The sequence below is a fragment of the Rhizophagus irregularis genome, chromosome 26, assembly GCF_026210795.1.
Source record: "Rhizophagus irregularis chromosome 26, complete sequence".
NCBI classification, from domain to species: domain Eukaryota; kingdom Fungi; phylum Glomeromycota; class Glomeromycetes; order Glomerales; family Glomeraceae; genus Rhizophagus; species Rhizophagus irregularis.
Window position 1 is genome coordinate 1,515,676 of NC_089454.1, and position 15,581 is coordinate 1,531,256.

Consider the following 15,581-nt stretch of genomic DNA (forward strand, 5'->3'; position numbering starts at 1 on the left):
AAACTTGAGAATTTTCACGATTTTTTAGCATTAAAAGTTTATGAATATATTACAAGATAGTAAGTTACTATAAAAATACGTGATTTTTTTTTCCATATAAATATATTGCTTTATATAAGACTCTAATATAAATTTTTATAATATATAGTTAGTTATTTTATCACGAAACTCATAATACTTTGTTGAAATTCTTATAATTCTTGTTTACTAAGGTATATTATATGATTTTTTTTTTAAAGTATTTTCTGAAAAATTAAAGCTATATTGTGGTTTAATTTTATTTTAAATTTATTATTATTTAGTATTATTTCAAAAAATGGTAAAGACTTTAAGTAATGATATAAGATGGTGTATCATTTACCATCAACTTGATGGATTTTCAGCAAAAAAAACTGCTCTTAGACTTTATATTAGCGTTACTACTGTATATAAAATTAGAAGAATTTACGATCATTAGGGTTGTGTAACTCATCCATTTAAAGGTCATCAAAAAAGAAGAAAAACTTTGAATCTTGTTGATTTAAATGTATTGCTTTAATTATTAATTTATCATTATTGCAAATTTATTTTATTGATTGAACATTTATATTACAGATTTTAGATTCACTTGTAAAAGATAAGAAAGATTGGTATCTCGATGAAATGGTTAATGAGATGGAAAGGTTAACTGGCAAGTTCATATCGATACCTACTTTATGAAGAGCACTCAAACATATTAAAATAACAAGAAAAAAGATTCTATAAGATTTTAATTCATTTTTATTTTATTATTTAATTATTAAATTAAATATTTCTATTCTAGTTACAAAAAGCTGCAAAAGAAAGAAGTGAGCTTTTACGTAGTATTTTTATGTATAAAATAGGAAGTGAATTCAAACCAGAACAGCTTGTTTTTATTGATGAAACATCAAAAGATGAAAAGAGTTTATTCAGAGCCTATGAATATAGCGTAAAAAATGTAAAGGTTGAAAAAAGTATTGTTTTTGTGAGAGGCAAACAGTATACTATTTTATAGCATTGACGTTAGATGGATTTATAGCTGCTGATATTATAAAAGGAAGTTGTAATAAAAAAAGATTTCAGACATTTATTCTTACACAAGTGGTATGTTGCTTATCTATTTACTTATTTTATTTATTTAAAATAAATGCATATTTTATTTTTGTTTTTTAATTACCTGAAATGAATGAATATCTGAAAAAAAATAGTATAATTGTAATGGATAACTCAAAAATTTATCACGATGAAAAATTAACAGAATCAATTAAACAAATGGGATGTAAAGTACTTTATTTGCCTTTATATTCTCCAGATTATAATTCCATCAAAACAGCTTTTTCTAGAATTAAATCATGGTTAAAAAGATATAGAATATTTGTAAAAAGTTGCGCTAATCCCAAATATTCACTTTTATTAGTATTATCTCACGTAATACCTGATATGGCAAAAGGTTATTTTAACAAATCAATTTATTCATATTAATAAACTCAATTTGTGCATTTTAATTGTAGATTAAAATCATTTTATAAATTGCCAGAGATAATTTTATTAATTGAACAAAAGAATATAACAAAAAAATGTTATGATATAAATTTTTTTGCTTTTTTAATTAAATTTAATCTATGTCCCATTTAAAGCTCTGAACAGTTCAGGCTAAACTGGGGAACCGATCTGAAACCGGCTCAAAATTCGGTTTGGTTTGGTTCGGGTATTAGAACCGAAAACTGGCGGTTCGATTCGGTTTAATCCGATTTTTTGTAAAAATGCGAAAAATCGAATAGCTGGCCATTTAGTGATCGTACAAAGTCGCACCATATATCATTGGATTCGTCTCGACGAGACGCGTCGAATGGAGGTAAGATCATATCTCTAGCATCAATAGATCACACGTTAACCCACGCTAAATGATTTATATATAATTGGAATTAGCAAGCTATCTATCAGTGCTAGAGACATGATCTTAGCACCATTTGACGCGTCTCAGTGAGACGAATCCAATGAATATGAATTCGTTCGTATACGACCACTGGATGGCGAATAATATCAAGTTTCACATTTTTTTAAAATTTTCGAGCGTTAAAAATTAAAAATTCCGATACATGAATTTATTCGTCATCCAATGGCCATACAAATATGAATTAGGACTCATTGGATTCGTTTTGATGAGACGAGTCGAATGGTGGTGAGATCATGTCTCTAGCATCGATAAATAGCTTGCTAATGCCAATTTTTTATAAATCATTTAGCGTGAATTAACTTATGATCTATTAGTGCTAGAGACATGAACTCACCACCATTCGACTCGTCTCATTAAGACGAATCCAATGAGTCTTATTTCATATTTGTATGACTATTGGACGACGAATAAATTCATGTATCGGAATTTTTAATTTTTAACACTTGAAAATTTTAAAAAAATGCGAAACTTGATATTATTCGCTATCCAGTGGTCGTACGTGAACGAATTCATATTCATTGGATTCGTCTCACTAAGACGCGTCAAATGGTGCTAAGATCATGTCTCTAGCACCGATAGATAGCTTGCTAATTCCAATTATTTATAAATCATTTAGCGTGGGTGGTTAACGTGTGATCTATTGATGCTAGAAACATGATCTTACCTCCATTCGATGCGTCTCGTCGAGATGAATCCAATGATATATGGCTCAACTTTGTACGATCACTAGATGGCCGGCTATTCGATTTTTCACATTTTTATAAAATCAGATTAAACCAAACCGAACCGCCAGTTTTTCAGTTCAGTTCTTACGGATTTCGGCTCTAATCCGAACCATTTATAATCTGGACCAAACCGATCCGTTCGGAGCTTTAGTCCCATTATCTCTATACCAAATTTATTTAATAAAATTTCAGGACTCATCTCTGCAATTTGTGATACAGTAATCTCCTCCTCTTCAAATTTTTGTAAAAAATTTGTATATTTACCTTCACCATATTGTTTATCAAGTTCTTCCAAAAACTCCTTCATAGATAACTCAGAAAATTTTGTATTATTATTATTATTATTATATAAAGTATCAGATTGTAAAGTTGAAATATTTGATGGATGTGATAATGTAGATGGTAATGAATATGATGGTAACTGTTGTGATGGTGGATATGATGGCGAATGTGATGGCGGATGTGGTAGTGGATATGGTGGCTATCCATAATAATAGGGATAAGCTTGTAAAATATTATAATGTGAATAACCATTTATAAATTTATTACTTGCTGATGCTGTTGACGATTGATTTGATGATGAAACCTTTAGAGAGTTTCCCATTCCAAAATTAGGATGTGGTGGCAGAGTTTCATAATCACAATGGTTCTTATACTGTAAATAAAAATGTGTTAAAATAAAAAAATAAATAATTGTTTAAATTAATATAGTTACAATTTCATCAGTCCACATAGATAAATGTAATGTTGTGAGTGGTAAATGTCTATCATCTTTGATGTAACAATATCCTGTTTTATGGATATTACATCCATGCTTTTCTTTGAGTTTCTTATGAATTTCTCTTTCATAAGATCAATTTCATCCAAATTTGATTCTTTAGGAACAAATGTTTTCTTTTTTTGTTTTGAAGGTGGCGTAATCTCTTCTTCACTTATAGATTTTTCATCACCATCATCTAATATTAAATGTTTCTAATTGAAAAATATAAATAAATTAATAATAATATTAAACAAATAATTTTTTAAAAAAATATAAATACCTTTTTTCTTTTTGCCGTTTCTTTTTTTTTAATAACCACGGTAATCAACAAAACTTTATTAGAACTAGTTAACCTATAATATTCTTTTATAAATTCTTCAAAATCTTTCTCTTCTTCTAAAATAGTACCAGCTCCTATTCTCTTTTTCAATTTATATGATAATTCATAATCAGTACGAACTAATAAACCAACTGCTTCACAAACCCTTTGTAGTATTAGTTCTTCAAATTCATAATAATCAACTGGCTTTTTTTCTAAAGTAATTGCCTTCGCTGGTTTGGTTAAATCAGACGTTTTAATTACTAATTTAAAGCGAAAAGATAAATATGAATTAGGCGTGTTATCTACTTTAGAAATTTTATCAGATTGCTTTATAGTTATTTCACTTTTTTCATTTATCAAAATCTGATTATTTTCTTGTGTTAAATCTTTATTTTTCTCACTTTTATTATAAGTATTTTGATCTCTAGTTAGCTGACTATTACATTTGGAACATAAAGTAAATTTAAATCTTTTTGAAAAATTAGAATCATATCCATATAATTGATTACTAGAATGCAATAAAGCAACTAATATATTGTGACATTTGTTAGGATTATATACGCCATTTCTAACAAAACCAAGTTGTACTTTTTTTTTACTATTAGTTGGTTTAATAGTTTTATTACAACTACAATTTTCAATTGCTAAATTAGAGTTACAGTAAAGGCACTTTTGACATGCGTAACAGGTTCCTATTTGATACTCTCATTCTTTAATACTAAAGGTTTCTGTTTTTTTATAAACTTTATAATCTTTGCAATTGTTTATTGTAAAATTTTTGTACGCGAAAATTAAATTTTCGCGTTTGAAATTTGATAATCTTTAATTATTAATAGTTAGCACGCGAAATGCGGGATAATCTTACTGGATAATTTTAATTATTACACAAAATTTCAAGTTTCAAGTTTTGCACGTGAACTACTATTACAAAATAACAAATACGCATATTTCTGAAAACGGCGATAATATACATTTAATTTGAATCATTTAATTAGGAGCTACAATTATTTTTTTATTACTTTCTAAAAAAATTATTTGCAAATACTTAAAAATTTAATATAAAAATTTATTAAATAAATATAGATTGAATTTACTTAAAAATTTTTAATTATTATCATGATTTATGTAAAAAAGTAAATTAAAATTTTTTTTTGCAATTTAAAGTAAATTATAATAAAAAATGAATTTTAATTTTAAAAATTATGATATTATATCAAATATATAAGATGAAGTAGTATTGTAAATTTATTAGTGAAAATAATAAAAAATAAATCTTTTGTTATTTTTATATTAATAAAAGAACTGTTTTGCAGCTTTTAAATAAAAAATTTTTACTTAATTTAAAATAATCATTTATACAAATTTTATGAAAAGTATTTATACTTAAAATATACTTAAATTAAAATTTAAGTATAATATATATATATTTTTTACATATTTAAAAATATTTTTAAAATGTATTTAATTTAAGTAGTATTACGATCTGGATAAATCCGTCATCCATTCAATCCAATTTGAAAATAAACGGATGATCTGGATGAAAATTCAGATTTAATCTGGATGAGAAAATTATATGTACAATCCAGATGATTCAGATCCAATCTGTTAAAACATAGAGGTAACAGATGACAGATTGATCCAGATAAGCAAAAAACAGATTAATGGATGATCCGGATGAATTTCAAATCAGATAAATCCACAGATTGACAAATTGACGGATTAACGGATTGCAACACTAAATTTAAGTATATGAAAAATATATTTTTATTGTACTTAAATTTTAATTTAAGTACTATATTATAAAATTATTTCAAATATGTAAAAAATATATTTATATTGTACTTAAATTCTAGTTTAAGTATATTTTAAGTATTTAAACAAAATACAAATATATTAAAAGTATATTTTAAGAGTATTTTTATATTATAAATATATTGCAAATTAAAATTAATACCTATTTTAAATATATTTTAATAAAATTTTAAGTATATTTTAAGTATAAAAATTTTATATAAGAAAAGTAATTATCAATTTAATTATTTTGATAGAAAAACCATTTTTACGCAGATGTGTAGCAATATATTCCTTTTTTTGGTAATTTTCTCATAGTAAATATGTCAATCATTTATTATCATGTGACATCGTTAAATTTTCTGATTTTTGAATAAATGTCGCATAAACTTTATGTATATATTATAGAACTTTTAAAAGACATTTATTATATGTATTTTTGCTTATTTTACAACTTTACTTAAAGACTAAAGTATGGTTTAGAATAGTATTTTTTACTTTTATATAAGATATTAGAAAGGGTGTATTATAACTAACACATCTGCGTATAAAATTTAAAATCCTTTTTATATAGAATTAATTTAAAATTCACCCTAGGTTATTTTTTAATTTTAATCATCTATCTCAGGTGAAATTCACCCCTCTGATTTGTGTTATATTTTACAATTTTTTATTTATTTATTTATCACGTTATGATTAAAAAAAAAAAATTTCTTTTCTAAAAAAATTTTAAAAGCTTTGTTATTAACACATATTAAACACTTTGATTCAGTTTTGTTACTTATATCTTGTGAAGCTACAGGTATTTTATACAATTCATGATAGTATATTTATTTCTAAATTTCTTTTGTGTTATATTTTCTAACTTCAGAGCGTAATTTCGTCACTTTAGTCAAATGAAATCAACTTTCTTTATTAAGTGAAAGTTGTTCAGCTATGTCGAAACTACTTATATCTTGAATATCATAAGCGTAGGTATAATACTTGTGGAAATATTTATATTTTTTATAATAACAATAATTTTTAAATTTTTCATTTTTCTGTTTGTTAATTTCAGAGCATAATTTCACTACTTTAGTCAAATGAAATCGACTTCCTTTATTAAGTGAATGTTGTTTATCGATGTTGAAACTACTTATATCATAAATTTCATGAGCGTATGTATAATACTTGTAGAGATATTCACGTTTACATAATGGCAATAATTTTCGAATTTTTCATTTTTTGTTTATTAAATTCAGAGTGTAATTTCACTACTTTGCTCAAATGAAATTGACTTTTTTTATTAAGTGAAAATTGTTCAGCAAAGTGGAAAACACTTACATTTTAATTTTCATAAGTGTAGATATTATGTTTGCAAAGATATCCGTATTTTTCATAATGGTACTAATTTTCAAATTTTTCTTGTTAAGAATATAATTTCACCATTTTGGTCAACATTTTAGCTATTAAATTTTATAATGCTTTAATAAAGTAAAAGAGGAAAATTTTTAATTTATTGGCAATTTTAGTTAATATAATTTATTAAAAAATCAGTTTTACTTTACATGTATAAATTTTAAAAATCATATGACCAGGTGATTTTCACCTGGGGTGAGCATTAAAATTACCCATTTATTTTATTTAGTTTATTTAATAAAAATCTTATTTAATTTGAATATTAAGTTATTTAAGTTAATAATTTAAAAAAACTTTATTAGGTAATAGAAATTATAATAAATTAATATTAAAAATAAAGTAAATTTAAATTTAACTCTTATATATAATATTTAATAAATTTTTTTTAAAAAAATATTTTTTATACTTTAATTCTAGCTAAAATTAAATATATTTTAAGTAAACTTGCAAAATAGGAAGGCATTTAAGTAAAGTAAATCATGTAATTTCAAAAAAAAATATTTTCATAAATAAATCTTTTTACTATATATACAACTATTTTAAATATATATATTAAATGCATTTTTGCCTACTCTGCAAGTTTACTTAGAATGCAGAGTAGAGTTTGAATCCTGTTTTTGATTTATTTAACTTTTTTCATTTTTGTTATTCATTTTTAAATATGATTGGCAAAGTTTTGTTTATTCATATGTAAAGTCAAAAACAATATTTAAAATCCACTTTTTTTTCTTAAGTAAACTTGCAAAATAAATTAAAATACGCTTATTTTATGATTTTAAAGTTTATATTAACTTTTACTTATAAAAAATTAATCTAATCAAAATTATACTAAATCACGTAATTTGTTTTATTGACTATAAATAAATAATTCTATTGGTATAATACAGACCAACTAAAAAATGCAACTGGTTAAAAATAAACAAGACCCTGCTTACTTATAATAAAGGTCACTGTAGAAATTAGCCCTTTACTAATAGATTTTACCTTACTTTTTTCTTAAATTCTATTGGTTAATTAGCCAAAAAGAAAAAAAATCATAACAATGTAATATAAAATTTCCTTTTATAATAAGATCTGCAAAGAATTTTATATATGATTTTTACTTTAGGCCTGGAGGTAACTTAAACAGATCTATTATACAATTTTTAAAAAAGTTTATATATTATTATATATATATATTTATTCTTAAAAATATATAATCTATCTTATATAAATATAAAATAAAAATTAATTATATAATAATAATTTTTTTTTTGTATAATTAATTTTTTTTATAATTATTTTTATTATAGTTATATTTTATTATTACTATATCAGTATATATAGTCAACTCTCTATAAATGCACTCCTCTTAGGACTAGGTATAAAAGTGCATTTAAAGAAGATGTGCATTTATAAAATACATATAAATCTATATAATATTAATCTAAAATTAAGGTAATACAAAAATTTTATAACAGATAAGTAAACTATATAAAATTTTTTTATAAAGGATGTACAGCTCAAGCACCCTAGTTACATCAAATCCTAAATAAAGCGGCCAAATTCCCTTATGTGATTTTCACATGAATATCATGTGATCTTTAGCCCGAATTATACCAATAAACGTAATTTTAGCCAGGCAGCCAGCATTAAAATTTAGAAATTTATTGTGCTATATGCAAATTTTATTGAAAAAATTATTTAAAACACTAAATATTATAAAACAATGTATTTGGTATTATTTTATATCTTTTATAATATTTAACTGCATATTCTGCTTGTTTTTCATCTAATCCTTTTCAATATACATCCATATACCCATATGATTTTCTTGCAAATGCTTTAATTTGAGATAATGGAACTAATTGGTACAACTAGTTGTAAACCAGTCCAAAAATAATTACAATTTTTATGAGAATATTTTTACGTTTTTTTTCTGCAAGTTTCTTTATGTATTTTTTTCTTTTTGATACACCAGCCATCAAACTTTATTTCAAATTTCAGTGTGAATTTTTATATTAAAAAGCATTGAAATTTAAATTTTATATCAAAAATGTGATGGCCAAATTCAGAATATTTTATATATGAACATATAAATTTTTTGCTAAAATAAAATGCATATAACTTTTTATATATTAATCTAATTAGAAAAACTAAATCATACTTTTGTAGCCCTTGATCTAATTTACTAAAATATGAAGAGTATTTTAAAAAATATTTAATTTTTCGAACTTTATACTCATTTAAAAATAGGCTTTAAAACTTGATGCGACTAGAGTGCTCGAGCTGTATTTACAGAATATATACAGTCAAACCTTTATATAACGATATGTCAGAATATATATGAAATTTTTAGAAAATATCATTATATTAAAGTTATACCAATATTTATATATTCTCACATATAGTGGAAAATAAAATTTTATTACTGTAAAAACTTGAATTTAAGCACCTACCGAATTTAAGCACCTTTGTCACTTTTGTCGCAATGTCTGTATAAAGTATAAACTAAAATCTAACACCTCTAAATTTAAGCACCCCCAAATATAAATTTTACGGTACAAAATTGCGTAATACGATATATCAAAATTTTATTTTTTTTTAATAATTTTTTTAAAAAATTATTTTGGCATAGTAAAACTCTTTTATACACCAACGTTAATTGATAAAATTTTTCGCAAATAATAATAAAATAACTATATAAGCACGAAATATTTTTAATTTATTTCATCCTTTTTTAAGTTAAAAACATTTATTTCGGCCTTTTTTAAAGACACTTTTTTACAATTCCCCTTTAAGTTAGTTCAAAAAAAATATTTTTCTTATTGTGGGAATACCTGACAATTTTGACGAACAGACTTAATTAATATTAAGGTAAATTAGAAAGGGAAAGGGTATAGATTAAGAAATGTAAATAAGAAATGTTCTAAGCTTTAACATTTCTTTTCTTCTTTTTTAAGGATACCAGCAGCACTAACTTCTTGGAACTTAAATGGACTGAAAGGTAAATTAGATACTTGTTTTTTGTTTAATTTAAGTTTGAATTTTTTTTAATATTTTCTTTTGTATTAAGAACAGCTTTGGATTTTTCGAATTGAATGTGATGAGATTATGCCGAACTATGACAATAAACTCATTGACAATATCGAAATGAATGTAAGAAAATTTTTTATTTGGTTATTTAATTGCAGACAATTTCAACATCATCACCTAACTCTTCTAAATTTTCTTTTTCATACTCAGCGATCAATCTATCAATTTCTTCATAGACCATATTATCCTCTCGATCTATCCAATAAATTTGAAATAGAACATTTTTTAAATGAATTAAAAATAATTTGATCTGAAATGGCATCCCAAGATCATTTGACCCATCCACATACTTCACTTATCCTTGCTTTTTTTAAGTTACTCCCTTCAGTTACACCTGAACCACTTTTACACATCCATTCGTGCCATTCTTTTTGTAAATTATCTTTAAAAAGTTTGTTTATTGATACGTCTAATGGTTAACATACACTAGTTAATCCTCCAGGAATAACGGCTAATTGAAAATTATGTTGTTTAAATTTAGCTTCTTTAACACTTTCTTTCAAGTGACTACGAAAAGAATCATACAACATCATAGCAGGTTCTTTTGACAAATTTTCAGACATCCAAATTTTAAATAAAAAATCAATGTAATTCTTCATTAAGTCTGAAGTCATCCAACCTTTATCTTGAAATCAACAAATAACACCTTTTAGAATAACTTCACTTTTTGGAAGTTGTTTACCTTTAAAAATACATATTGGTGGATATTTTGTTCCATCTATAAATAAATACAATGAACTTATTAATTTGATATATAAAATAATTAAAGTAAATATAAAAAAATAAAAAAATAAAACTTCTTACCTGCAGAACAAGTTAGAACTACGGTAAAATGATTTTTATCATTTCCAGTAGTACGAATATGCACTGTTTTATCACCCTTATTATTAACAGTTATATTTCCTGCAATGTCAAACCACACAGAAGTTTCATTCATATTAAAAATACTATTCAAATCAAAATTATATAGTGTTCTCAGTCTTATAACTAATATATTGTCTAAATTCATCTAATTTTTCTTCTAAATTCTCAGGCAATTTTTGAGAAATTTTGGTTCTTCTCCTTAATGACAATCCAAATTATTTCATAAAAGAATTAATCCAAGAAAGATTCCCTTAGAATTCGTACTCTCCCGCTGGATATAATGCTTGAATTGAAGATTCTTTAAGAATTTTACACATTTGTAATCTTATGGAGATATAATTAACAGCAAACCCTTTTTTCCGCTGTTCTATTATCCAACTGTATAAAATCTTTTCTGCTTCAGGATAAAAAGCTTTTCTTCCTGGAGTTCCAGAACGTTTTTTCTTTTTATTTTCCTCTTCCCATTTAGAACTTTGTCTTATTCATCTTCCTATCATAGGTGCATCTAAATTAAAATGCTTTGCTGCAGCATTTCTTCCATTTTCTTGGGCATACTTAACTACTATTAATTTTCTTTAAGTGAATATGATGTACGTTGTCTTATACCCACTTTTTTACGCATCATTTCTACTAGAAATATTGTCAAAACGTGTGAAGAATTTTTGAAAGAAATAGGGGTAAGATGTACGTTGATGTACGTTGATTAAAAAAATTAATAGTAAAATCAAAATTAAGTACCATTACCAATTTTGTCTATCACATAACTGCAAAAAGGGGATGCTTAAATTCAAGATTTTACGGTAATATAACAAGTTTTAATAGTATATCGGTATATCAAATATTGGTATATCGAGGTTAGACTGTATATATAAAAACTATGCATTTAGCATTAAGGCCCAAGTTGGGACTAGATAAAAGGTGCATTTATAGAGAATATGTATTTATAGAGGATGCATTTATAGAGGGTGCATTTATAGAGAGTTGACTGTAGTTATATTAATTAATATTTAAATATTTTATATTTTATATTTTATATAATATTTAAAGATTAGTATTATTATAAAAAAATATAATAAATTGTACAAGTATTAAGTAATTTTTATACTGCTAAATAACTTTTAATTAATAAAAAAAATTGATTTTATTTAACTAAAGTAGTGAAATTGAAATGTAAGTTTTTTTATATAGATAAATCTAATTGTAACAGCCTGTTACACATCTTATTTGTAATAACCCCAATTTTATCCAATTAAAATTTAAGATCAGGTGTAATGTAAATAAAAATAAAAGATCAGTCATATAACTAAGACAGAAGAATTTTTTAAAAAATTTCAAGAAACCACTTATAACTTAAAATTCTGTCTATAAAACTGTCTTAAGTACATTAAGTAAAAGTTTTCCAAATTAAATTTTGCAATAAAAATTTTATTTGTAAAACACATATTAAATTTATTATTAAAAAAAAATAAAGAAGGATGTTACAAATAAGATATGTAATAGACTGTTATAAATATATTTATTCTTTTCATATATATTATATTTACATTTATAAAAATTAATATATAAATAGTTTCAATTTCTTTAAATAATTTTTAATAAAGGAAGTTAATTTCATTTGACTAAAGTAATGAAATTATACTATAAGTTAGTAAATAAAAAAAAAAATTTAAAAATTAATACTATTATAAAAATATAGATTTCTCTATATATATTATATTTACACCTATGAAAATTAATATATAAGTAGTTTAGAACTCCAAACAATACTGATACAATTCACATTTGAGAGTTTATATTAAAATTTTTTAAAAGTTGCGTATTACAGAAGTATTTTTAAAATTTTGTTATCCTATATACCCCTGTTTTTAACACAACCAGTGATTCAATTTTAATAAATTTTATATCATTAGATTCGTCTCGATTAAGGTTGCTTGTTTAAACCTCTTCAAAATTCTATGATTAGTTTCGTCAAAATTTTACTATAGATTTATTATAGTTTCGGCAGAGTTTCAGCAGTTTCGGCATTTATAATAAGTTTCGGCAGTTTCACCTTTCTCCAAAGTTTTGCCAGTTTTTTAATATAACTTTAATATAGTTTCGGCAGAATTTCGCTTTTCGGCAAAACGCCATCTTGCCAAACCCTGTGCAGGTTTCGGCAAGCAACCCTTAGTCTCGATGAGAGAATCCACAATGATAGTAAAATCGAATTAATAATATCGACAGAAGCATGGGCTATAAAATATATTTTTATTTCAGTACTTAAAGTTTACTTATGAATTATATTAGTATTATTCGGGGTCCTACAGTGCATACAACCTAGTCCCAACAAAAAAATTAAGCGGCCAAATTTTTTATATTATGTAATACTTAATTCTGTAATTTTATTGGTCAGATTTATTTAATTTAAGTTATAATTCTTAATTCTAGCCAGAATTATATATAATTTTAGCCAAATTTACATAGTTATTAATTAAACGAAAGTAATTTTAGCCAGAATTACATGTAATTCTGGTCAAAATAAAATGGCCAAATATTTAATTTAATAGTAAAATATTTCAACTTTGAATTGCTACTACTTTATTAAAAAATACTTTATAGAAAATTTAAAAACATAGTTTAATTAAGCTTAATCTGATTTATCATTGTACGTTTATACTTTATGTTTATTTTTTTTTTAAATAAATAGTAGTGATTTAAATTTCATCAAATTTAATTGCTAAGACTAAGTTGTATGCACTGTAGTAGTTTTAACTATATTGAATATTTTTTAATTAATAAAGAAAATTGATTTTATTTGATTAAAATGGTAAAATTATACTTTGAATTTAATAAATAGAAAAAAAATCCTATTATATATAAAAAATATGGGTTTTTTTAGAATTCATTTACTTATAATAAAAGTCACTATAGAAAATTGGCCTTTTACTAATGATTTTTACCTTACTTTTTTTTTTAAATTCTATTAGTTAATTAGTTAAAAAGGAAAAAAATCATAACAATGTAACATAAAATTTCCTTTTATAGTAAGATCTGCAAATAATTTTTACTTTAAATCTGAAGGGTGATAACTTTTAACTAATAAAGAAAGTTGATTTTATTTGATTAAAATAATAAATTTATGCTTTAAAACTATTAAATAAAAAAAAATATAAAATTTTGGAAATTAGTAGTATTATAAAAAATACAATTTTTTTTATAAATTTTATTTTAATTTATAAATTTAAAAAATTCATTTATAATGTAAAAAAATTTTTATTTATATATAAAATTATAAAATATAATACAAACAAAATTAATATAAAATTAAAATTAGATTACTAATAATGAATTTTACTAGAGGTAAATTTTACCTCTAGTGAATTAATTTTAAATTAATCACTGGTAATATAAAATTAATTTTATTTTATTATTAAAAATTAATATTTTTTATATATAAAAATATATTTTTTATAATTATAAAAATAATTTATTCTAAAATTTTAAAAAGTTTATATATATATAATATACTAAAATAGAATAATTTTATAATATAATAATTTAAATACTTAATTTTAATAAAATTTTATATTATATAAAATGATTAATTTATATATTTTTAGCATTTTTTTGAAATATTAAAAATTTTCAGAAGATATAAAAGTAAATTTGCATATAATTACATTTTTTATAATTAGATTATATTATATTAAATAAAACAATAATAGATTAATTTGAACTTTTCTTTTTATTTTATCAGTTTAATATATTGTAATTAAATTAGTTGAATTAAATTTGTTTGCTTTATAATATCTTTATAATTTAACTGTATATTTTTGTTTAATAAAAAAAAAGGTAATGTATAAAGTTGTTTAACTAAACCTCTTTAAAATCCTATAGTTAATTTTATTAAGATTTTAATAGTTTCAATTAAGGTTGATGCTTCAACTTCTTTTTAAATATTTGCAAAATTACAACTATATATATAACTTAGAGTTGCAGTTGTAAGTTGTGAGTTGCAATTAATAGAATCCAATTGCAACTACATCTTTAGTTACAGTAGAGTTTCTTCAGTTTTGCTATTACTTGTTACTAATAATATAGTTTTAACAATTTTAGGTTTGATTAGTTTTACCAACTTTTAATAAGAGTTTATTATATTTTTACCAAATTTTACCTTTTTGGCATTACATCAACTTATTAAAACCCTCTAGTTTTTCCAGCAACTTTAGTGATATAAAATAAAAAGTAAAAATAACAAATATATTAAAAATTTTATTATTTTTACTATTTTATATTAGATAAAATTTATAATGTATATATTAAAATTTGAAATAACTTGAAATTTGAATCAAGATTTAAGACTTGTAATGTTTCCTCTCTTCTCCTCTTCCTCTTTTCCCTTTTCCTATCTTTTCTTTAGGTTTCGGGTGATTTGAACAAACTTTAGAGATGGGTAAATTTCACTTTTTTTGTAGGTTCCAAATTCATGAACCAATATTATTTATTATTCTTTCTTATAAGAAAGAATAATAAATTAAATAAAAATATGTATTTAAAAGAAGATTAGTAACCACTAATATAATATGTTTATATTAGTTAAATATAGAATCTTTCTTTTACTTAATCAAATAATGTAAATCTAATAAATTCTGATTATCTGCAATTCTTTCAAATATACATAAATTTAATTAAATTTTTTTTATAAAGTAA

The 15,581-nt window shown here is 22.9% G+C and overlaps 2 protein-coding genes across 2 annotated transcripts; one reads left to right on the plus strand and one right to left on the minus strand.

Moving 5' to 3' along the window:
* Window positions 1–316: 316 nt before the first annotated feature.
* On the plus strand, window positions 317–1,015 carry OCT59_017501 (uncharacterized protein; the record flags this gene model as incomplete). The annotated part of the gene is made up of 3 exons (XM_066137528.1): window positions 317–424; window positions 595–645; window positions 803–1,015. 3 exons carry the CDS (start codon window positions 317–319, stop codon window positions 1,013–1,015), a joined length of 372 nt encoding a protein of 123 aa, XP_066004103.1.
* Window positions 1,016–2,728: 1,713 nt separating this feature from the next.
* Window positions 2,729–4,473, minus strand: OCT59_017502 (uncharacterized protein; the record flags this gene model as incomplete). The annotated part of the gene is made up of 5 exons (XM_066137530.1): window positions 2,729–3,163; window positions 3,269–3,337; window positions 3,490–3,654; window positions 3,723–4,392; window positions 4,451–4,473. The coding sequence occupies 5 exons, from the start codon at window positions 4,471–4,473 to the stop codon at window positions 2,729–2,731; spliced, it is 1,362 nt and encodes a 453-aa protein (XP_066004104.1).
* Window positions 4,474–15,581: the final 11,108 nt, after the last annotated feature.